We start from the raw sequence: 26,641 nt of genomic DNA on the forward strand, positions 1-26,641 counted from the left end.
ATTGCAGATACTTTCCTGCAAACAAACAAAAAATGATCAAGTATCTTCTTCTTTTCGAGGTTATGACTACCCTCCTCATAGTCTCCTCCTACTGCTATTTTCCACTCTTCAGAACGTTGCCCTCACTTATATGCATATCTGCTGGTCTGCAGAATGTATAAATCTCTTATTCAGAAGTTTATGAAAGCGATACAAAATGTTCTCCACACACAAACAAGCCTGACTGATTTCAAGAAAATTCGTCTGCGTGTGTGGTCACTTCATATTGTCAAAATTTAGGATGACTGGGCTAATATTGCAGGCAGTTTCTTCAGGACGACGACCGATGAAGACTGCCTGTAATATCCTCCATAGCATCTGCAGTTTTATCATATCATGATGCAGTAATGCATCCAGAAGAGTTTTGTCGAAACGAACTCCAGTCATGAAAACCTGATTGGTACTGGACCAGATGCCCATCTCACGGCAAACAACACTACAGACGACGAACCAACACCTACATGTTTTAACAGTTTTTGGTTTGTCTTCTGTAGTGTTGTTTGACACTAAGGATAATCAGTTACTTCGACAGCAGGTTGATTTTGTAAGTAAATAAACGTTTGTGCCACTTTCATCAATTTCTAAAGCATTTCAATATCCCTTCATCCTTTCACTCGATCTTCTTGCGTCTTCCCTTGCTGTCTGTGTGCTAAGGGATCACGAATATCGAAACTCCAAGCCTCTCACAGTTCAGTATACTCCAATGTACCCAGAGACATTCGTTGAAACATTTCGCAAGCGGTCCAACATCTTAGACTGATATTATATAGAATTTCACTGCCTTACTTGAGAGTCTGTTTCAACAATGTTGGTGGTATTTTCTATCATTAGATAATTCTAATTATGGAAACATTCCCTAATGGGTGACAGGGAAACTCCTAATAATGAAGTCAGAGAGATTCATTGCACATATATTTTATTCACGAAGCATGATACAATAGCATGTTGGCAATATATCATGCCTCAAAACACAGTGAAGGTTTTGGCTCATCCACAGATGTTCCTCTAAAAATGTGTGTGAAATCCTATGGGACCTAACTGCTAAGGCCATCAGTCCCTAAGCTTACACACTATGTAACCTAAATTATCCTAAGGACAAACACACACACCCATGCCCGAGAGAGGACTCGAACCTCCGCCAGGACCAGCCGCACAATCTATGACTTCATGCAGAACACCAGAGGGAAGATGTGAACCGCATCGTTATTTGGCTGAATCAGTGTGCACAGGTGTGCGAGACCAGCTGTGTCTTGGCTGGCTGGCTGGCCAGCAGGGCATAACTGGATCATTTCTACAAGTGGTGTCATGTGTGGCACTGGTGGTGTATTGTGGTAAGGGAGAAGATATTGCAGAAGGCACGTGCCACACTCAAACTGAGACTCTGGCATGGCGTCCTTGTGAGAGGGGAGGGGAGAGAGGGGAGAAAAAGCTGCAGTGGTACATTGCCTCTGCAACAGGACCAACCCAGCCTGAGGAGATCATGATAGGAACTTCTGACAGATGACGATGAGGACGTCATCCGTTGATTGGCGGGATCATATGGAGTCATTGTCATTGTCACTGGCTAGGTTGTATGCCTGATCCAGTCATTGCATGCATGCAACATCACCTCTTGGGCTGTGATGCACAGATCATTATCAACCAGCCTGACGGTGATGTTGTCAGGATTAGTGTCACTGAAATGAAGCCTAATGACAACCTGGAGGGCTGTGTAGAAACTGAATGTCTGCTCTCTAGATACTGGGCAGAGGTCATCGTCGCCATTCATGACGTTTGAGGTGATGTCCTGCAGAAACCATGCTGGCTTCAGGCAGCTTACTGAAACAGTCATTGTTGGGTGCTAATCAGAATATAAAACACTTGTGCTTCTCTTAAGAACTTTGGAGAGTATTGTGTATGACAGCTGTAGTGCTGATCAGATGGCGTCATCCGTAGCATGACATAATGACAATTGGAGTGTGTTTTATGTAGGAAGTTCTTGGGTGCACAGTGCGGAACAGTAGGTGCCAAGTGAATATGTCTAATGTGGTCTTACCCTCGTGGGATTAGTGCCACGATGTCAGTAGCTCAAGGTCCTGCATAGATAGAAAGAAACCAGTGAGGGGCACCTGTGATTCCCAATATAGTACAACGGTGGTTTCAAAAGTTCTCAGAAGTGACGAGAGGTCACGTGATACTCGTGGGACTGTTGCCTGTAAACACGTGCCACGTCAGTGATCTTGGAAGAGACTTGTGGCGGTGACGTGGTTCTGTTGTTGTTCCCACATAGTGATTTGCGAAGGTGGAAAAAATCGAGATTCGAGCAGTCATTAAGTACTTCATACAGAAAGGTATGAAAGCAAACGATTTTCATGCCGATTTCCAAAATACACTGGGGGATTCTGCCCCTTCATATTCAGTGGACAAATGAATTTAAATTTGGTCGGGAGAGCTTAGATGATGATCCGCACAGTGGTCGGCCAACATGTGTCACTACTCCAGAGGGACCGATGACTGTTGCAGTCTGGTCCCTTCAATCCCACAAACCAACCAACTACTCCAGAAATCATTGCAAAAGTGCACAAAATGGCCATGGTGGATCGCCGATTGAAAGTGCTTAGAACTGCTCACGCTTGCCAGATGTCATCTGAAAGGGTATATCACATTTTAACTGAAGAATTAGAAATGAAGAAATTATCTGCAAGATGGGTGCCGCGACTCTTGATGCTGTATCAAAAACGTGCCGTCGCCATGGCAAAATTACATGAAGTAAGGTACGAATTATTGCCACATCTGCCTTATTCACCTGATATGTCTCCGTCAGACTTCCATTTCTTCACAAAACTGAAAATTTTCTTGGTGGACGAAAATTCCCTTCAAACGAAAAATTTATGGTTGGAGTTGACAATTATTTTGCAGACCTTGAGGAAACTCATTTTCGAGATGGGACCAAGGCACTGGAACATCGTTGGACCAAGTGCATTAATCTACAAGGAGGCTAAATTGAAAAATAAAAAAGTTTCAGTGATGTAAGCATTTTTTTCTATTCCATTCCGAGAACTTTTCAAACCACCCTCTTATTTCAGCAAGTGAATCTTGTAGGTCTGTCTTGAAGTTCAGATGCTGATTAATACCCATGGCAACACTTTAGTCCATAAACCACTGTGGCTCATAAATACAGTTTTGAGAATCCTGTGCCACCTTTCAACTAACTCATTACGCTGGGGTGATAGGCTGTAGTGCAGTTATGTTTGATTCCACAGAGGTTAGACAGTGTGCCAAAGAACGCCAACTCAAGCTGGTGGCCTTGGTTGGTAGTTATTGCATCTGGAGTGCGGAAATGCACTAGCCATGTGTCTATGAAGGCGTGGACTCCACAGTGATGTCCTTGAGGGGGGGGGGGGGGGGGGCTGCCACATCTACTGGGGAGATGTGTCTATCATTGACAGTAAATACTTGAATCAATGTGATCAATGTTTACTTGGCAGAAGTGGGCTTTTCGAATTTCAATCCAAGCTAATTGTGGTTGTGCGTGTCTTCTGACTTTACTGCATTGGTATGGTACACATGCCTGTGGCCAGGTGCAGCAGTCCTGCTTGAAGTTGGATATCACAAACTGTTCTGTAATGAGGTGGACTATAATTCTGACACCTGGGTGAGACATACTATGGAACTGGCCAAAAAACGCATGGTATGTTGTTTCTGGCAGTAAGTATTTCAGTCCCTGGGACAGTGCAGCTTTCTGTTCAAGGCTGGTACTGTGATTGCACATCAAATCAGTAGTGGTCATTGGGTGGATTCTCAAAAGCAAATTGGAGGGGGATGGCATTTACTCGCAATAAGTAGTCGGTGATCAGGTGTTGTATGCCCATCGTGTACTGAGTGGTAAGGTCCAGGTGTCTGTGACATCAGGAGTTGACATCATTCGATAGATGCCATATGACATTGACAAGTGGTTTATGGTCTGTAATCACTATAATGTTACACTCTTCAATATCTTCATGAAAGTGTCTCATTGCCTTGTAAAAAAGGAGGAATTCTTAGTCAAAGACTGACATTTGGCTTGAGAGGATGTAAGTTTTCATGAGAACAATTAGCGGGGGCTGTGGCAACCCAGTGCCAATCACAGTGTTACTCACATCCATGGTAACTGTCATCTGCATGTCTGGAATGGGGCTGGCTAATGTGATTGCATGTGCAAGGCAGTCCTTAGCGAGTTTGAAAGCATACTTCATCTGTGCAGTTCACTTAATCTTCCTTTTACTTTGCTTGTTAGATCCTGCTAATGCATGGTATGGCACACTTGTAAAGCTACAGCTTGTGGCAGGTGTCACCAGTAAAAGTTCAAAATTCCTGAGAACTGATAGAACTCATGGTAGTTCAGATGAAGGGAAAGTTGTCTGATGGTGTCGGCTCAGTCCAGCATTGGTCTGATCCCTGCAGCACTAACTGTGTACATGAGCAACGTAACTTCTGCATCTGTAACTGAGATTTGTCATCTCTGATCACCACACCTCTGTCATTTAGGGCAGTGAAAACTTTTTCATTGTGTCAGGAAAGCCAAAAGAAAAGGGATGTTATAGGAACAGGTGTGACAGAATTTGAACCAAAACAGTATCTCATCAGTGAAGCGTTTCCATGTCTGAACTGTGTTACTGAATCTGTACAGTATTTACAGATATTCAAACTAACTGAACAGTGTGATAATCGCAGTTTTTGTGATAATGTTTTGTGTGTGGGAATTTGTAAGCAAGGCTTCTTACAGTCAGTCACACTGAATATGGATGCACCTGCTAGCAAGTACATGAAATCTCCTATCTTGGGTACTGAGTAGCTGTCATGCATTGTACAGTTTTTAAGAACTCTGTAGTCACTGCACAGTCTCTCAGTACAATTTCAACAGTGACGCCTACAATCTGTTGGCTGGGTGAACAATGCAACAATTTTTCAATCATCTCCTTAATGGTGGTAAGTTAGCTGGAGCCAGTCAGCACACCATCTGATATACTGGTGGTCTGGCAGTTGTTACAAATACAAATGCTTTATTCCACTGCTGAGCATATTTACATGCAACTGGTGTTGCCATTGTTAACCACTGTTAACATAATAATAGTAACAATAATAGTAATATGAACTTCGACATGACAAATGTCATTAATTACAATATAATAATCGAAGATGGATACAATACATGTTTGTGCAAGTGTCTATAACAACAAGTAGTTTCCTAATAGATCAGTTACAAGATAAATTGAAATTGTTAGGATACAATGTGTCATTCCATTATATATATTACACATTTGTACCTTCATGCTGAGGAGAGTAGAGAGAGAAGTGGGGCATATGTCGGAGGCAATGTGCATTAAAGCAGACTGTGCATTACTAACATTCCTGTTGGGTCATGTGCTCACGGTTGTTGATCATATAGTTCCTGCGTGTACGGGCAGTGCCAGTTGTTGGGAGTGGGACTGGGTGTGCTTGCTAGCTCCTGTCGCAGAGGCAGGTGGATGAGATGGCCTTTAGATGTAGACACCAGAAAGATCAGAGTCATTGGCAAAGCCAACAGCATTCTCTTGCCTAAATGTCCATCATAGATAGCCTGTTCCTAAGGTGTCCAAGAAAGCCATTGTAGCAGTGCAGATTTGGCTGCATCATCCTTGTAAGCACTGCTATGGTGACGTTACTGATTAATTTGCTGTGTTCTGACAGATGACAAATAAGGGTGACGAATCAGTTGTCATTGTCTATAATGCTTAATAAGTCAAATACACAACCTGTGGTGGTGAACCATAAAGCTGGTTATTCAGGTTGAAACAGTAGCAGTTCAGGTTGGAAACTAAGTCTGTGAAACAGATAATAGCTGTGATGCAAAGCAGTTATGACTGGCCAAACTGGTATCAGTGACAAGGGCACTAGCTGAAATCGTGGCACAGTTAGAAATGTGGCTCCCAATATATCATAGTACCCATCCAGCTGTGTAGGTACTTGCTAAAAAGGGCAGATGTCTAGTTACATTAAACAGCGTGGACGTCACAGCTGACTGGGTGGTGTATAACAGTCTGAAATAAGTTCCAGTCGCTGATTGTGGGCATACTGTTGTGAGTTTGCAGTAAACACCTGTTCAAAGCCCAGCAACAAGTTGTTCATTGCCTGCCATTGTTGTGGCATAGTAGGAGTTCTATTGGTCAATAACATATCTCTCATAGCCTTGGTACACTAGTGTTTTATCACAGGTCAATGAACCACACAAGACTGCACTGTCAGTACACTTCAAACAGATTAATTTGAGATTCAATGTTCTATGGAAGTGACAGAGCTGTATTCACAAGAAAACGTGGCTGCATTGTTAATGAGCAATAAGGCAGTTCTTACAAAAATTTGCACTATATAGGGTCACCACTATGGAAGTATTCCTTATCAGGTGAGAAGTTGTGTCCCAATAATGGAGTCAGAGTGGTTAATTGCACATATATTTTATTCACGAAGCATGATATAATAGCATGTTCACAATGTACACAATGAACTCTTCGACTCACCCACAGATTTTCCTCGCCTCACTTGCTAGTGATGTGTATCAAATTTGATACTCCCACACACTAGTAAACCATATCCACTGCTGGCCATTAAAATAGATACACCAAGAAGAAATGCAGATGACAAACGGGTATTCATTGGACAAATATATTATACTAGAACTGACATGTGATTACATTTTCACGCAATTTGGGTGCATAGATCCTGAGAAATCAGTACCCAGAACAACCACCTCTGGCCGTAATAACAGCCTTGATACGCCTGGGCATTGAGTCAAACAGAGCTTGGATGGCGTGTACAGGTACAGATGCCCATGCAGCTTCAACATGATACCACAGTTTATCAACAGTAGTGACTGGAGTATTGTGACGAACCAATTGCTCAGCCACCATTGAACAGACATTTTCAATTGGTGAGAGACTTGGAGAATGTGCTGGCCAGGGCAACAGTTGAACATTTTCTGTATCCAGAAAGGCCTGTACAGGACCTGCAACATGTGGTCGTACATTATCCTGCTGAAATGTAGGGTTTCGCAGGGACCGAATGAAGGGTAGAGCCACGGGTCGTAACACATCTGAAATGTAACATCGACTGTTCAAAGTGCCGTCAGTGCGAACAAGAGGTGACCGAGACCTGTAAACAATGGCACCTCATACCATCAAGCCGGGTGATACGCCAGTATGGCAATGACGAATACACGCTTCCAATGTGCGTTCACCGTGATGTCACCAAACGCAGATGCAACTGTCATGATGCTGTAAAAAAGTACCTGGATTCATCTGAAAAAATGACGTTTTGCCATTCGTGCACCCAGGTTCGTTGTTGAGTACACCATCACGGGCACTCCTGTCTGTGATACAGCGTCAAGGGTAACCACAGCCATGGTCTCCGAGCTGATAGTCCATGCTGCTGCAAACGTCATCGAACTGTTCGTGCAGATGGTTGTTCTCTTGCAAATGTCCCCATCTGCTGACTCAGGGATCCAGACGTGGCTGCACAATCCATTACAGCCATGCAGATAAGATGCCTGTCATCTCGACTGCTAGTGATACGAGGCCGTTGGGATCCAGCACGGCATTCCGTGTTACCCTCCTGAACCCACTGAGTCCATATTCTGCTAACAGTCATTGGATCTCGACCCACGCGAGCAGTAATGTCGCCATTAGATAAACCGCAATCGCGATAGGCAGCAATGTTGCGATACGATAAACCACAATCGCACAATCGCAATAGGCTACAATCCGACCTTCATCAAAGTCGGAAACGTGATGGTACGCATTTCTCCTCCTTACACGAGGCATCACAAAAATGTTTCACCAGGTAATGCTGGTTAACTCCTGTTTGTGTATGAGAAATCAGTTGGAAACTTTCCTCATGTCAACACGTTGTAGGTGTCACCACCGGCATCAGCCTTGTGTGAATGCTTTGAAAAGCTAATCATTTGCATATCACACCATCTTATTCCTGGCGGTTAAATTTCGCGTCTGTAGCACGTCACCTTCATGGTGTAGCAATTCTAATGGCTAGTAGTGTATTTTGAGCACTCTTCATGTCATTTGTATTTTTCAAGATTTCATAGGCAACTGCCAAGAACAACTTTTTAATAACTATTCTTACTTGGCAGACAAAAGTGTAAGTTTGTGTTCTGAAAGACAGAAACTATGGAAACAGTTTACTGTTGCAGATGAAAAAAAATCCACACAGAAATCAATATAAAATATACATAATTAGAAAGTATCTCAAAGAATTCACCCTGAAGAAGAAAATTAAGTCCGTTTTACTGTCAATGACCACCAATGTCCCAATCACCAGGAGAATATCTTCCATTTATTTACAATGACAATATTATGAAAAGGATAGACTGCTACTCACCATATGGTGTAGACATTAAGTCACAGGCAGAAACAACAAAAAGACTGCTAGACAAGAAAGGCTTCAGACACATATTCATGCAAATGCAACTCATACACACATTACCACTGTCTCCGGCTACCTAAATCTGTCCATGCTAGTAACATTCAAGCAATATATTCTGCATATTCAATTACAGAGTGTCCAAAAGAAAATATTCCCATAGAGTATTTTCAGTACTTTGTGACAATGAGACATAAGCAATGGAGAGGCCATTTGAAAACCATCAATAACATTCCTGAACACCAGAAACCATTCCTGAAGAGAGATGTAGCCAAAGCAGAATCCAATAAAATTGGAATGTCTGCAATAGGTAATTAAGAGGTCCTCATGACAGTATATTATTAAAACATAAACTCTATACATTTATCCTTAAAAAGTTCCTGCTCTCCATGGCCTACACCTTACTGACCAATCTGCATGTCTTCTATTATGCCAACTGTTTCCAAATGAAGTGGTATTGGGACATTTAGACCACCAGTTTTTAATTTCTTCAAAAGCGGCATGGTTCAGCCTGGCGAGTATGTGAGCTTGCACAACATGCTCAGAAAAACCTCATCTGTGTATCTCGCAGCCTTTTTATGTTGTAAGATTGCTGCTTGCCGTGCAATTTTCTGGTTAGTTTCATTTTGGCCACCATTTATTACATACCATGAGAGGTACTGGTGTGCAACATTATCATCCTATTTTTACATTACAGGCAAGTGTGTCACTAAAAAGACTGCAGTATACCACACACTGTAGTAAGTGACAGTGAATTCTTAATATTGGCACTTCATACAGTTTTGAGCCACATGATAGGCAAATATCAAGTCATTTTTGTCATGGAACACCATTACACACTACAGGCAGTCTTGACTGCTACAGATTGAGCACTATCTGAAAACCAAACCAATAAATAAGGGAGGATTTTGAGACTGAGCTATTGTCTGTCCTTCAGGCAACTATACATGCCATACACACTTTAGATAGATGATATCCAACCTCATGTCATGAGGATTGTGCTAACCTTCATCAAAGAATGATGGGCACCATTGCTTCCTATGCCTGCTTCATCACATATTGGACAGGTATCAGATATAAGTGGACAGTAATTTTTCCACTAACGATGTTGCTTCATGGATTCACATGCAAACAATCTGGAGCAAGATTACCCAGGAACATATTCAGGCCCTGTTTGTTTCCATGCTCTGAAGTTGATCAGCTGCTATTGCACAAGGTTGTCTTTGCATTAATCCCTTACTGAATTCTCACTGGCAGATTTCTTTAATCCAAATTGTGTGTCTGTTGGCAAGTGCCTGATTTGTGGTACTAGCGTGGTTAAAAGTTCAATTTTTAGTAACGCTCATTTGAAAGTGTTGTACTTACAGTTATGACATGATAAATATCAGCTGATAAATATCAGCTGCTAGTGACCACCACGTGCATCAGGAGGCCAACAGAAAATGAGTATCCAAGAGGTGTAGAGATGAACCTTATATGGAATGTATGTATTATACTTCACAAAATGGGCATTGTCAACATTCAAGAAATGTTCAAAACAAAGCATTAACTTGCACCATGAACAACAAATGAAAAATGGTGCACCACAGGGATCTCAAGATTGAAAGCGAGCCCTTGGGAGTTACAAATCGGGCAGGATGTTCTGCTAAGTACCCACTCTTAAAGAACACATACAGAATCATATTGATGTAATGGGCTGATGAGAGTTGATGGGATGTAATGGCATGCAACCTAATGCAAAGCAGTCTATCGTGGAACTTATTGTAAAACTGCAATCTATGTCATGGACAATTTAATGTGATTAATGTAATACATCACTGTCACAGACATTGTGTAAATTGTACCAAACATCCCTGAAACGTGCGAACACCAGTTTTTGTAACAAGTGCACCCTGTTCTCCCCTGAATACCCATAGTTTTTCTTATGCACTACACAGTTATACTGCTGTGGACTTATTTGAAATCTGTTCATAATTGATCCTGAGCAAGGTGACACTTTTCAGTTTTTGCACTTTCATAAAGATAAGTTATTTAGCTTGTAGTAACTGTTAGTATAGCACAAATTACTAATTAAGTAGAATAATTAAGTACTGTATTAGTGTGTTTCTAAGCTTACTATTAAAGGTATCACTTTCCTTTACATATTAGTCCAGGAAACGTGAAAAGATCATAAGGTCGAATTGTAATCGTATGTTCATTTTCATTTTTGTACAATTAATTTCAAGAATCCCACTTAATTGTTCTGTTTTTCTTTCCAGCAATTCGATTTGAGAATGCCTATTCATGTTAAGTTCATTGTAATTTGTTTGGTTTATATCTTTTGCATTAGTCAATTGTTTACATGCAGCCTGTGTACAGAAAAGATAATTCTGCTGTGTATATAATTAACAGATACTGCAGTTGAGTGAGTGCTAACTTCTTGTTGTAAGCTGAAGTAAATAACATTTTACATTGTATCGTACACCTGAAGCACTGACCTGCAGGCCTTTTTTGCGGCTCATAACTAACAAAAACTCGTGTAGTGCAAAGTCAGTTAAGGAACTATTTTTAAGCATGTAATCTGTGTTGCAGTGTGTGATAAGTTTGGATGTTCTACATCTACATCTATATCTATACTCTTCAAACCACCATGAGGTCCATGGCAGAGGGTACGTCCCATTGTACTTGTTAGGGTTTCTTCCTATTTCACTCACATATGGATTGCAGGAAGAAGATTGTTTGAATGCCTCTGTGCATGCAGCAATTATTCTAATCTTATTCTCATAATCCCTATGTGAATGATACACAGGGGTTTGTAGTTTATTACTAGAGTCAGAATTTAAAGCCAGTTCTTGAAACTTTCTTCAAAAGTCTACCAGTTCAGTTCCTTCAGTATCTCTGTGACACTCTCCCACAGATTAAACACACCTGTGACCATTCCTGCTGCCCTTCTCTCTGTACATACGATATCCCCTCTTAGTCCTATTTAGCAAGGGTCCCACACACTTGAGTAATATACAATATACAACATGAGCAATATATAACATGAACAGTAAGGGTCCCAACACCCTTCCCTGGGGTACACCTGAAGTTACTTCCAAATCTGATGATGACTCTTCATTCAAGATAACACGCTGTGTCCTCCCTGCCAAAATGTCTCAATCCAGTCACAAATTTAACTTGATACCCCATATAACCAAACTTTTGAAAATAAATGTAAGTGTGATACTGAGTTAAATGCTTTTCGGAAATCAAAAAATACTGCATCTACCTGATTGCCTTGATTCAAAGCTTTCAGTATGTCACATGAGAAAAGTACAAGCTGGGTTTCACTAGGTTGATGTTTTCAGAATCGATGCTAGTTGGCATTGAAGATGTCATTCTATTCAAGATACCTCATTACATTTGATCTCAGAAGATCTACAACAAATTAATATCAAGGAAATTGGATGGTACAAGGTTGATGTAAAAAGTTCTCAGAATCACCATGAGAGGTCAGCGCTAGCGCAACGAGTTGTTCATTGGACTGTTGCCTGTAAACACATGCAACACATGCAATGTTAGTTCTCTTTGAAGAGAGCTATGGCAGTGATTTGAGAAGATGGGGAAAAAAATCAAGATTCGAGCAGTGATTAAGTACTTTCCAACGAAAGGTATGAAAGCAAAGGACATTCTTGCCAATTTCCAGAATACACTGGGGGCTCTGCTCCTACATATTCAACTGTTACCAAGTGGATAAATGAATTTAAATTTGGTCAGGAGAGCTTTGATCACGATCCATGCAGCGATCGGCCAAGATGTGTCACTACTCCAGAAATCATTGCAAAAGTGCACAAAACGGTCATGCAGGATTGCCAATTGAAAGTGCGTGAAATTGCTCATGCTTGCCAGATGTCATCTGAAAGGGAGTATCACATTTTAACTGAAGTATTAGAAATGAAAAAAATTATCTGCAAGATGGGTGCCGCGACCCTTGATGCTGGATCAAAACTGCATGAGAATGGACACATAGCAACAATGTTCGGCCCATTTTAGGAGAAACAAACAAGATTTTTTTGCAGCAGTTTGTGACCACAGATGAAACTTGGGTGCACTACTGTACCTCAGGAACAAAACAACAGTCAAAGCAATGGAAACATGCTGATTCTCCGCCACCAAAGAAAGCAAAGACAATTCTTTGGGCAAGAAAGGTCATTGCATCAGTGTTCTGGGATGTGAAGAGAATTCTGTTTGTAGATTATCTCCCCACTAGGCAAAGAATTATTGGAGAATACTATGCTAACCAACTTGACAAATTGCAACAGAAGATACACAAAAAAAGGGAACGTTCAGCAAGGAAGAAAGTCATATTCCATCAAGACAATGCGCAACTGCACACGAGCTGTTGCCATGCCAAATTACATGAACTAAGGTATGAATTGTTGCCACACCTGCTTATTCACCTGATGTGGCTCAGTCAGACTACCATCTCTTCCCAAAACTGAAAATTTTTCTTGGTGGACAAATATTCGCTTCAAACGAAGAACTGATAGCCGGAGTTTACAACTATTTTGCAGGCCTGGAGGACACTCATTTTTGAGATGGGATCTAGGCACTGGAACATCGTTGGATCAAGTGCTTTAATCTACAGGGAGACTACATTGAAGAATAAAAAAAGTTTCAGTGATGTAAGTACTTTTTTTTCTATTCTGTTCCGAGAACTTCTCAAACAACCCTTCTTGTAGACAGGTGTGACCTGTGCTTTTTTCTAAGAACTGGGGCGAACTCAGCCAAAAATTCAGTATAGAATCTGATGGGGATTCCATTGGGCCCTGGAGCTTTGTTCAATCTTAAGGATTTCAGATGTTTCTCAACACTATTGACACTAATTCTTATTTTATTCGTCTTTTCAGTGGTAGAAGGATTAAATTGGGACAATTCTCCTGACTTTTCCTTTGTAAAGGAACATTTGAAAAATAAAGAGTTAAGTATTTCAGCTTTTGGTTTGTTATCCTCAATTTCAGTTCCTGTTTCAGTCGCTAAGGACTGGATACTAAGAGCCTTTGCTTATGACCAGAATTTCTTTGGTTTTGTGGAAGATCATTTGACAATATTCTGTTACAGTAGTCACTGAAGGAATCACACATTGCTCTGCTGACAGCCAAACACATTTCATTTAGCATCTCCCTACCTATCTATAACCCTACACTTTGTTTTACACCCATTATGTAGTAATCTCTGTTTCTTTACAGTGACTGTTCCCTCCCATTATGGACTGTCCCACTGGGTACATATCTATTCAGTTTGTGGTAAACTATTCTTTTAAACTTGTGCCACAGTTCATTTCCATGCTCCTGTCCTGTGAGGAAAGTTTCAAGCTCCTCATTGAGAGATGGCATGACTGGTTTTTTTTTATCTAGTTTACTGATCATATACATCTTTTTGCTTGATTTAGTTGTCCTTTATACTTTGATAATCATTGTTGGCACAACTGTGCCATGGTTACTGATACCAGTTTCAATGTGGACATGCTCAAAGAGATCAGTTCTGTTTGTTGCCCTTAGATCCAATATATTTCCATCATGAGTGGAGTTTATAACTATCCATTCTTGGTAGTTTTCAGAGAAGGCATTTAGTGCTGTTTTATTGGATGTTTTATCATGATCACCACAAACAAAACCATGATTTTACCAATTAATTGTTGGGTAATTAAAGTCTTCACCAATGATTACAGTATGATTGGAGAACTTACATAAAAGTGAACTGAGGTTTCCTCTTAAGTTTTTAGTTACATCAGGAAATAGGTCTGGTGAGTGATAGAAGGATCCCATTACCATGTGATGCCCACTGAGTCTTGCCCAAATAATTTCACACGCATCTTCAATTTCTGTCTCATTGGATTTGAGTTTCTTGCCTACTGTGACAAAAATACTACCTCCATTTCCCATTTGCCTATTCTTTCAATGTACACTTAAATTTTCCCCAAAACTCTCACTGCTATCAATTTCAGGTTTCAACCAGCTTTCTGTACCTTGTATTATGTAAGCTTCACTGCCTTTCATGAGTGCTTCAAACTCTGACACTTTGTTGCAAATGCTTCAGCAGTTTACCCTTAGGATTTTAATACTCTCACCTTTTGGAGGCATTTCTTTTGATCTTACACTGATACATCTGTTTCCTACAGCTATTGTAATCAGTATTGGATGGAGAGTCACCTAATTTAATAATAGTAAAAAAAAAACACCTTTTGTGCACCCCACACACATTCAACTACCTGAGTAGCAGCCTCTTATGTGTAGTACACACCTGACCCATTTAGGAGGACCCTGCAGTTATTAACCCTATGGTGCAACTCCAGGAAGTCAGAACCTAGCTTGTCAGAGAACATTCGAAGTACCTGGTTCAGTCCTTCCACTCAGCTCAGAACCAAAGGGCCATAAACAGTTCTGGGGAAAATGCTGCAAATTGTGGGCTTTGTTGAAACTCCATGCACAGGGCTGGACTTCTCAACCTTCTCTGCCAGATGCTGGAATGACCTCAGAAAGTGGATGAAAGGCATCATTTATTCCAGTATGTGTCACATTCTACAGTTGGTTGCACACTGTTCCCCCAATGGCTGTCGTTTCCTGTCCCTTGCTTGTCATTTCCCTACGGGGTACCACCATTTGCCACACCTTTGAAGTGCCGAGGATTAATAAAAGCTTACCCTTCTGTGTTTGCCTCCTCTTGACACTGGACAAAACAAGTTTCCCCACAACAGGTGAAGTGAGTCCTACCGGCTCAGTTTCATTTTCAGTGAGAGAGAGCACCTCAAATTTGTGGGTTAGAGGGATCAGTACAACAGCATAAGTATTCCCTGATCCCTGTCCACCCTGCACAGTGTGCCTAGATCAATCAGTGATGTGTTGCAGTCAAGCAGATGAGTAACAACAGAGCCTGTACATTCTGCAGAGGAGATAGGGTCCACAGGAGAGGTACCAGTATCACAGGTACACAACTCTCAGGAGCTCTTTCAACACACAGATTCACAGCAGCAGCCACCTGTTTGACCGTAGCAAGGGCGATTTCCTGCTGACTACAATGGGGAATTAAATGAGGAAATCAGTGAGGCTTTCCCATGGAACTGTAAGCTCTGGAAGAAAGACAAGAGAATTGCTGATCAGGAGGCAAATATTTGTGCCCTTCAGGCTGAATTAGATCACATGAGATTTGAAATGGGTAGGTTGAAGGGGGGCAGGGGGGAAAGATCTTGGCAGTTGGGTAAAGGTAACAAGCAATGGGCGAAAGGTGAACAGCATGCTACAGGGAAAATTAGGAACAGATTACCGGGTCACAAGTATTGTGAAGCCAAGTGTTAGCCATAGCCAGGTGACAGAGTACATAGGGAATTTGTGCAAAGGTTTTGGCATATATGACCAGGTTATTCTAGTTGTTGTAACAGGGAACAACCTGGCTAAGAACAGTAATTACAGTATTAGGGATGATCCAGATGAAATAGGAGTAGCAACTACACATACAAATGTGAGTTTTGTGGAGGTCCTGCAGTGCCATGACAACCCCTGAATGAACATTACTGTGAGCAGTGTGAGCACCGAGTTGAGCAGGCTGCTGCTGACTGAAATGAAATCTCATAAGAGTGCAGTGCCAGTTGCTACAGTTGACAGATGGTAATATACTAGACATGGCCTACACCTCAGTAGGAGAGGGAAAGTTAGGGTGGCTGAGCTTCTTGCATATAACATTTGGGGGGCCACCATCACACACAGCATGATCCCTGTGGTTACTGGTGTCAGAGAGGCACCTTTTTCAGGTTAGAATCAGCATTCAGGCACCCTGTTTTCAAAGAAGTGAAAATAACAGAAAACCCCCAAAAAATACTTAATAATGCACAGAAAAGTAAGATTAGCTTATTGCAACAAAATATTAGAGAACTGAGTGATAAGGTAGAAGAGCTCTGAATAGATAGACATCCTGTGTCTGTCTGAGCACTGAATAACCACAGATTTAGATAAGTTGCATATAAAAGATTACATTATTGCAGCTTACCCATGCAGAAATAACATGGGAAAAGGAGGATTTATTACATACATTAACACAAAACACAAGTTCAGAAACATTGAGACAGCTATATTTTGTAGTGATCAACATAAAGAAGTATGTGCTTGTTAATTAATGCTGAAAAATAGTTCACTTTTAACTGAAACTGTATATAAATACCCACTGGGAAATTTTGAACTATTTATGAGAAGCCTGGATTCCTGACTGTGCTATCTGTCAGACAGCAGCAAGCAGTTAATAGTCTGTGGTGACTTCAGTGTATATTTCCTAGAGGATTCTCATAAGAAAAATGATCTGGAAGCCTTATTTGTGTCCTACAATTTGATCCCAGTAATTAACTTTCCAACACAAGTGGATAAAGACTGTAGGGCCCTAATTGATAATGCTTTCATTGATGAAGCTCAAAGAATGAAAATAACTGTTTTGCAAAGTAACAAATGCTCTCTCTGATCATGATGCACAATTAGTTAGGATAAGTACCATAGTGTCTAACTGTATGGATATCATGCAGTGGAAATCAGTTACAATAATTAATGATTCACGATAAGTGTTTTTAAAACTAGTTTACAGGAGATGGCATGGGATGCAATCTATAATGAACCAAATGCTAATATAAAATTTAATTTAGTCTATGATAATTCATATCATTATTCGAAAATAGCTTCCCACATAAGCTAATCAGAAAGAACACTAAACAAACATGTAGTTAAACATGGTCCACTAGATTGATTAAAGTATCTTGTGAGAGAAAATGAGAAAAATATCTTTCAGCAGGAACAAGTAGGGATGCTGCAATAGCTGCATACTACAAAAACTACTCAAAATTATTAAGAAATGTTATTAAAAATCAAGGAACAAGTACATAATGTCAGAAATCAGTACTTCTGACAACAGACTTAAGACTATATGGAATGTAGTGAAACGAGAGACAGGACAACCGGTCGCAGAACAAGACATCACTACTGAAATGAATGGAAGGCCTATGAATGTTGAGTCACAGGTAGCAAATGCCTTTAATAATAATTTCTTGAATGTAGTAGAAAGCACAGGGACAAGAACAAAATCACAGCAGGATGCTGAAAATAGAACTGCCATAATATTCAATCATATGAATGTATCACCAACTTCTCCTTCTGTAATTAAGAACATTACACGTTCACTCAAAAATAAAAGCTAATCTGGTTTTGATGGTGTTTCCAATAGAGAATCAAAGCTCTCTTGCCATGTAATAAGCCCAGTCTTATCCATAATATGTAATGCATCACTATCTCACGGCATTTTTCCAGAGAGATTGAAATATGCCATTGTTAAACCCCTCATTAAGAAAGGTGGTAAGAGAGATGACAAAAACTAAATAATAAAACAGCACTGGTTCGTATTTTCTGTGACCTGTCTAAGGCATGTAGTTGTGTGAATCACAGTATTGCCTTGTAGAAATAGATGATTTTTGGGATTGATGGTATAGTTAATGAATGGATAATGTTATACATAACCAAAAGAATGCAAGAAGTTGTACTTCGCCATTCAAGCAATATAGTTTAGGGACATAATTATGACTGGGGGGAGATAACATATGGATTTCCCCAAGGTTCAATCTTCATCCATTACTGTTCCCCAAATATGTAAATGATCTTCCGTCTAATACACAACAAGGTACTGGCGGAAGTAAAGCTATGAGGACGGGGCGTGAGTCATGCTTGGGTAGCTCAGTTGGTAGAGCACTTGCCCGCGAAAGGCAAAGGTCCTGAGTTCAAGTCTCGGTCCAGCACACAGTTTTAATCTGCCAGGAAGTTTCAGAGTAAGTTCTTTTCGCATATGACACTAGTATTGTAATCAATACAAGCATACATACAGAAATAGAAGTCTGTTGAAGTTTCAAGAACATACCTTCACCTAGGAGTCAAGCAGTATATTGCTCCTACGTATATCTCGCGAAGAGACCATGAGGATAAAATCAGAGAGATTAGAGCCCACACAGAATACCAACAGTCCTTCTTTCCGCGAACAATACGAGACTGGAATAGAAGGGAGAACCGATAGAGGTATTCAAGGTACCCTCCACCACACACCGTCAGGTGGCTTGCGGAGTATGAATGTAATGTAGATGTAGATAAATAAATTTCTCAAAAGTCTCATTGAAAGGTTTCCTGGGAATGGTCTGACCTTCAATTTTAAAAAGACACAACATATTCAGTTCTGCACATCTAGAAGTACTACACCAATGGTAAGTGTAACAAATGGAGAGGAAATAATAAATAGGGTGAAAACTTCCAAATACTCCGAGGTCCATATTGATTACAATTTAAATTGTAAAAAACACATCTCAAACTGCAAAAACAATCATTTCAAATCTTGGGGAGAGACAAATCAGTAAGTTGATATATTTTGCAAATTTTCATTCAATAGTGTCATATGGAATAACGTGGGATAATTCATTTTTAAGAAAGAAAGTCTTCATTGCATAAAAATGTACTGTGAGAGTAATACTTGGTGCTCACCAACGATCAGTCTTGCAGACATCTGTTTAGAGAGTTGGGTATCATGACTTCTGTTTCACAGTTTATTTATTTCCTCATGAAGTTTGTTGCAAATAATCCAAAATACAGTGAACTGCCAAAGAAACTGGTGTACGCATGCATATTCAAATCCAGAGAGTGTACATAGGCAGAATACGGCACTGCTGTTGGCAATGCCTATATAGGGCAATAAGTGTCTGGTACAGTTGTTAGATCAGTTACTGTTGCTACACTGGCATGTTATCAAGATGTGGAGGTGGTGTTACAGTTGGGGCATGCGCGATGGGACACAGCATCTCCGAGGTAGCGATGAAGTGGGGATTTTCCATACAACCATTTCACGAGTGTACCGTGAATATCAGGAATCTGGTAAAACATCAAATCTCCAACATCACTGTGGCTGGAAAAAGATCCTGCAAGAACAGTACCAACAATGACTGAAGAGAATTGTTCAATGTGACAGAAGTGAAACCCTTCAAAAATTGCTGCAGATTTCAATGCTGGGCAATCAAAAAGTGCCAGCGTGCGGACCATTCAACAAAACATCATTGACATGGGCTTTCGGAGCCAAAGGCCCACTCGTGTATCCTTGATGATTACACAACACAAAGCTTTATGCCTCACCTGGGCCCATCAACAGCAACATTAGACTGTTGATGACTCGAAACATGCTGTCTGGTCAGACGATCTCACTTCAAATTGTATTGAGTGGATGAATGTGTATGCATATGGACACAACCTCATGAATCCATGGACCCTGCATGTCAGCAGGGGACTGTTCAAGTTGGTGGCAGCTCTGTAATGGTGTGTGGTATGTGCAGTTGGAGTAATATGGGACCCGTGATATGTCTAGATGCGACTCTGACAGGTGACATATACGTACACATCCTGCATCCATTCATGTCCATTGTGCATTCCAATGGACTTTGGCAATTCCAGCAGGACAATGCAACACCCCACATGTCCGTAATTGCTACAGAGCAGCTCCAGGAACACTCTTCTGAGTTTAAATACTTCTGCTGACCACAAAACTCCCCAGACATGAACATTGTTGAGCATATCTGGAATGCTTTGCAACATGCTATTCAGAAGAGATCTCCACTCCCTCGTACTCTTACGGATTTGTGGACAACCCTGCAGGATTCATGATGTCAATTCCCTCCAGCACTACTTCAGAAATTAGTTGAGTCCCTGCCACATCATGTTGTGGCACTTCTGCGTGCTCGCAGGGGCCATACAAGATATTAGGCAGGTGTACCAATTTCTTTGGTTCTTCAGTGTAGTTCAAAAGGAACAATGCTGTACATAATTACAATAGCAGAAGGAAAAAGAATATTCATGACTGCATTAAGGTTGCCTTTAGCACAAAAAGGGGGGCTCCATACTGCAACAAAAAATTTTGATCGTTTACCCTGTGATACAAAACGTTTGACAGACAGCAAGGTAAAATTTGATAACAAACTGAGCAAGTTCTTCCTTGACAAGTCCTTCTATTCTACAGAAGAATTTCTATTACTGTAATGCATGAAAGGTGGTGGATAGAAATTACTAACTCTCCTTGGACAACGATTGTACTTTACTCTTCTTCATGGGAGAAGGGATTTGTGGCTCCCTGTCTAACAAGGATGATGAACTAAATGGCTCAACACCCTGTTTTGAAATCATTTTCACTTATTAAGCACATACTGTCATCCTTGTACCCCTCACGTACATTGTCCACACAGCCAAGCATATGTGACACCACACATTCCACCAACTCATCTTACAGAAAGGCTAACATCTTATGCGCCAACTTCTTCCTCACCGTGCAAAATTCCTTGGGTTCCTTTCTGACGAAATGGCAAGTTTGGCAGCTGTTGTTGTAGATGTAATGCAATGTTTTCTGTGTTTATCGTTGCCATTGCTCTGCTTCGTATCAACAACTCTAGCACTGTTGTGAGTTACTCGTCGATCAAGAAGTTCAACTACACTCCACAGCATGATGCTGTGCTCACCATTGGATACCTCCAGTCCTACCCCCTGTTGCCATTAGTAGCCAATATTGTGGTCAAATGGTAGACAGTATAGGGGGCATCAAATGCTGTAAACATCCTTGGTCTTCTGCGACTTCGCACTCGAGGGGTGCCTTGTAAGTTCATCTGACTCACTTGTATCCATCCTGGCATAGCAATTTTTCCAAACATTGATGTTGCAGCATTGTTTTCACATTATTGCTTGTTGCTGTGGTAGATACAGTCAGAGTGCAAGATGCTGAAAGAGTTCACTTTGCTTGGTAAAGTGAGCCAAAGCCACCAATTTATATGAAATAAACCAACTTATATGATCTTTAGAAGAAGTTTGCTGTGCTAAACCCGTAAACAGATTCTTCATATCGTGGGAACCCTCAATAGCCATGTAGTTTTTTTTGTGCTTAAAAACAAACACAGAGAGCAGAATGAGTCCCCTTTTGTAGAGCTAGCACATAACCACTTGTGCTGCTCATACCACAAACTTCGGGATGCACGTGTTTTGAGCTTATATTTATGAAGAAGGTGTAGCTCCAATGTTGGACATTCTTTCTTCAAAATTTAATGTTGTTTAGTTTCATACTTCTTCAGAAATGAGGAAGTTCCTGCACAGAAATGATGATGTTCTCAATAAAAAGTGTTACATCTGTACCGATACAAGGCTGTGTTCAACCATATTCACTGCACGTGGGACAGCTATTGTAAGAGAAACCTAGAGAGGTGGCACACAGCCACTGGCCTCCCTTGCCACAGAAGCATGGCTACAACAGCCTGTAATCACTTCTCCCGTTCCTAGTAGTGGCATCATGGTGAGCATTTGCAGGAGGCCTGGCATATAACTGGCATCTTCACCATAAGCTTTGTACCTCTCTGCCTTAGGTTATGGTTAAGCTTTCGCAATTTGACTTGTTCTCTTGTGCTGGCGGTTTAGACAAACATAAGCTAACATCTTTTGCACTCACTGATGAAGATGCTTAAAGGTTTATTGTAAAAATAACTATTGCTGCTGCTGCTACTTTCACTACCTTGTTTGGAAGTGCATCTTTGCAGTCCTCAGTGATGTCGCATGCTGTTAATGGCTTTTGAAAATCTAGAATTCCTAACATCAGCAGCTTCTGGGATTCAGGTGCAAACTCTGACGAAAACTTCTGCAGGGTTGACACACTTGTCTATCACAGCATGACTGGAACTTCATAAAAGCTGCAACTCCTACCCCATACTCATTGGGTATGCCTCCTTGTGGAATAGCATTCTCCCCAGGATGCAGCTTCCAGGTTTCCTGTCCAGTGAGCATATTACTGACACCCAAAGTATCGCACATCAACAAGAGGGAGCCAAAATATACAGGCAAAACAGTTATTTTAACCACTCGCCTCATGAGACAGAGCTAATTAATGCTGACGAAGATAAAACAAAGCAAAAAACAAGCCTTTGAGTCTTAAGTCTACAAAATGGCACCTTGAACTACTACAGGAAGTCTGTAGTAAGTGAAAAATATAAAGCTACAACCAGATCGCAAATAACTAAGATGAGTAGCCCAAGCTCCAAAATTCCCTCAAACCTAAAGCAGCCAACTTTATCCAATGATAATGGAAGATTAGAAGAAGCTAATGAATGCTTCAACTGCTTTGATTATGGTACGCAGTGTATGTTAGCTTGTGCAGGACAAATGTAAAACAAGGGGGCATTGGGAGAGGGGGGATGGAGGGGGGAGGGGGGCAGTGTGTGCCTCAAATGGACTCTCAATTCTTACGAGGATGAGGATGACATTATCCATGTATGTACTTTAGACAAGACATAAAATATTATAGTTTCTATGTGATTTAGAAGTAATTTCTGCATGTGAAAATTTTTTTTCATTTACAAATAATTCTTGTGTGTGAACTATTTTTCCTCAATTTGCCCCTCTCATGAGGCAAATTGCCATTTCTGAAATTTTGCAATAAAAAAAGAAGTCTGGCAATTAAATACTGACATGGTGTAGTTTTTATGAAGTTAATATTATAATAAAGAGGTTTTAACCAAATTAAAGTCTTACTATAATTTTCCTGTACTTCAGAATCACCGTTGAAAATTAGGCACCCCATTCTGCCACAGGTTCCCCTAACTAAATGTCAGATTTCAGCACCAATAATATTCCCAATGTTCTGCCTCCCCCCCCTCCCATCCCCCCCTCTCCCAATGCCCACTTGTTTTACATTTGTCCTGCACAAGCTAACATATGCTGTGTACCATAATCAAATTCCCTCCTTTGTATTCCACTTGTAGGTGGTAAGCAGAAAGAAAGATTATTGGTACCCATCCGTGTGTGCAAACTCTCCCCAACTTTACAGCTGTGAACATCGCTTGAGATATATGTTTTTCAACTCATATCCTAGAATTTTTAGAGTAGGGTTTTTCATAATGTCAACACCTTTTATAGTCTCCCACTGAAGTCTGCAGAACATTTCTTTGGCACTCTCGTGCTACTTTAACAAAACAGTGACGAATTGTGCACTCCTTGCTTGAACCTTCTCTACCTCATTAATTAATACAACTTACTAGGGGTCCTGCATAAACAAAAAAATATTCTAGATGTTCATTCCACATTTTTGTGTTATTAACTTTTTTTAATCATGATATTTCTGATGTCATAGGTGGGATGCTGGAACTCCGCACAGCCACATGGTTACCGTATGTCGCTGCAGGGCATTGTGGCGCAAGATAATGTGACGCTCATTTTCCCTAATGACCTCAAGGTGGATCATGAGCTGCACCAGAACCTGTGGGTCCTCAGTAACCGTCTGCCACTCTTCCTCTACCGTGAGTTGGACCCCAACGACATTAATTTCCGCATCATGACGGGGTCTACAGATGAGCTGGTGCGCGGAACCGTGTGCGACCCCGACATCACACTCATTCCTGGACAAGGGGCACTCTCCCCCAGGAACCAGTTCTGCCCTGCCAATGAGGTGCGATGATCAACTGCTGCCAAGCCTGGACACCCACGTCAAGCTGCTCTTTCGTTCAAGATGCCTCTTGTATATGAGACTGGAGCTTAAAGTTTGTCATAAGTCACTAGTGTAAAACACACTTCTCATCAATTGCTGGTAATCACCCATTGTTTGTCTCTTCAAGAAACTGGGTGGAATTAACATCACTGAAATGTAATACTGCCATAGAAAGGAGAACTATGCTCTCTCTGGAAAGGCAAAATGATAAAGTTACTTCTTTCAATACCCCAAAAATTTTTGAGTGTTTCCTTGTCTATGAAGGCAAAGATTAAACAATTGTTACAGAAGGCAAAAGAATGACTCATTATACTAATTTTGTTTAACAGAACTTTCCTTCTTATATTGTGTATAACAAACCATGGATATTTGACCGTGACAATGAGGGTATATCTTAAACAAACTGATGATACTGTTCCTGGATTTATCAGCTTCCTTGAACCTTATTATACTTGTATTTTCATCCTTGGCTGAAACATTATTTGTAGTCCAAAATCCAATATTAATGTGAATTCCCTCAAGACTGAACACAAATTAATCTATCCTTCATGTTCTCACACTTATTTTATCGAGTTCTCACAACCATTAAATGAAAGCCAGTGACAGTGGGCATTTCCTTTTCTCATTCCTTTTCCTTGAAGTATTTTAATTGCCTCATATGCTGTTTTAGAATCAACTTATCATTTCCATTTGTACATGAAGAATGAAACGGTACCTTCAGATGAGTATCACAGAAATTAAGATGTTCAATATTAATGCTATGTCATTTCTTACATATCTGCAAACTCTACGGCCAGTAGTATCTAGTAAGCACCCATAGGCTCTCTTTCTACATGACATTTGTTTTTTCTATCTTATGTAGACAAATATTGCTTCCTAATTATCTGTAGTACTACAATATACACTCAACTTTGTGTCTATCATAAGGTAACTCATCAGTGTAATTGCCTCTCATCAAAGTTAATAATATTCATACACTTTTGTTATCAATAGGGTGATAACTTTGCATTTAGACTCTCAACAAGGAAGATGCAGATTGTTAAGACACAATGATAGTTTTATGTGTTTGTACTAAAAGTGCTTAGTACATTACATATCTAATGTGAAGAATGACAGTCCTACATTACATTTAAAGTAACTCTGGAGCCTGGTAAATGATACTACAATTCAATCATGAAACTGAAGTTAAGAAATAAGTGGATTAGAGCATATGAATAATTTACTCTATATTATAGTCTTCAAGGTACACTAAAAGCAATTTGACATTGTCTTTACTAGCATGAACACTGTAGTTGTTTAGTGTACTGAGCTTGTAACTGTAACAATTCAAAAATACAATGACTGTTTCATGTATACATTATTAACTGAGTGCCTGTTTCATTTTGAATTTATATACTTCTGAACATCAGCAGCAGTCAGAAACCCTCTCAATTCACTGATCACTTAAATACAGTGTTGTAAATTATCTATGTAGAACTAAGGAATTATAATGCATCAAAATCAAAGTGAACGGTTGATAGCAAATATGTGCATGGGATTGTGCCTCATACTTCATGTCATTTCTTCTTTGTAAAATATCAACTTGTACAGTTTTAGTACTATTTAAAATTGTGTAAATAATAAAGAAATTTTGTCAAAATAATTGTCAGAAATTTTAAAGAACATATATTTGTGCATATCTGAAGAGAAAAGTCATTGGTGCATGTCACTGACACTCCACATACTCCCTTTTTCTTCCAAGCATTCATCCTACAATACAGAAGGCATTTTGGACACAATTTTGCATGGACTCACCAGCATTTATAAATATCAAGAGTTCATACTCATTGTACTTAGTATAATTGGATGCATGCAAACATTTTAATTGTTGATATTTGACAGACCTCCCATACACATTCCAGAGTAATCTAAACTCTCTCTCTCTCTCTCTCTGCCTGATTGGCCTGAGTGTGCCTGTGTTGTCTAAATCAATGCATGTGCTACACCTTAACTTTGGACCTAAACTGGCATTTGCAATAATGTACATTTGGAAATTTTATGGTCTTTATATCTGTGCACAATTTTTGTGATTCTGGATGTACTTTGGCCTTTTATATGACTGCATTTTAAGAAAACTTGGAAATTCTCAAACTTCTTCTCAAATTCACAGTCTGGCAATGTTTAGAATTTTTGAGATCCATACTCACACACACACACACACACACACACACACACACACACACTTGTATTCAAAATTATATTTGACTCCCTTGCAATGAGTAGCTGGTATCTGAGATACAATCTCACTTATGGGACATGTTCGCAATCATTGGTTCAAATTGCACCTGTTGCTATGTCCTGTTAAATGTATCCAAGGTGGAAGGATGGGAGGGCAGGGACATTCTTCTGAATTCACTACCGCTTTATGTAAAGTTTTGAAGATATACACAAATAATGCCACTTTATCTCAAAGGACTGGAAGTTATCCAGTAACTTTTTAAGGTGGATTCCTCTGACAAAAAGATAAGCACATTTCATTAGTACATTATACAAAGCAGATTTTTAAATGTAAATACGGATGCTACCTATCTGACTTAACACTCTGAAGTGATTTCTTCATACAATTAAATCCATTTTATCCAAAGACTTGGTAAGTGGAGGTCTAAAA

General features: G+C 40.2%; 1 protein-coding gene across 1 annotated transcript in view; it reads left to right on the plus strand.

The window, feature by feature from the left end:
* LOC126149995 (protein yellow-like) overlaps positions 1 to 25,246 on the plus strand; it is a 180,919-nt gene extending 155,673 nt beyond the window's left edge. Inside the window, exon 6 of the mRNA XM_049915845.1 lies at positions 23,641 to 25,246. Coding sequence (XP_049771802.1) covers positions 23,641 to 23,964 — 324 coding nt within the window. The 3' untranslated portion in view covers positions 23,965 to 25,246. The remainder of the gene's footprint in view (positions 1 to 23,640) is intronic.
* The last annotated feature ends 1,395 nt before the right edge of the window (positions 25,247 to 26,641 follow it).

The sequence above is a fragment of the Schistocerca cancellata genome, chromosome 2, assembly GCF_023864275.1.
Source record: "Schistocerca cancellata isolate TAMUIC-IGC-003103 chromosome 2, iqSchCanc2.1, whole genome shotgun sequence".
Classification (NCBI taxonomy): domain Eukaryota; kingdom Metazoa; phylum Arthropoda; class Insecta; order Orthoptera; family Acrididae; genus Schistocerca; species Schistocerca cancellata.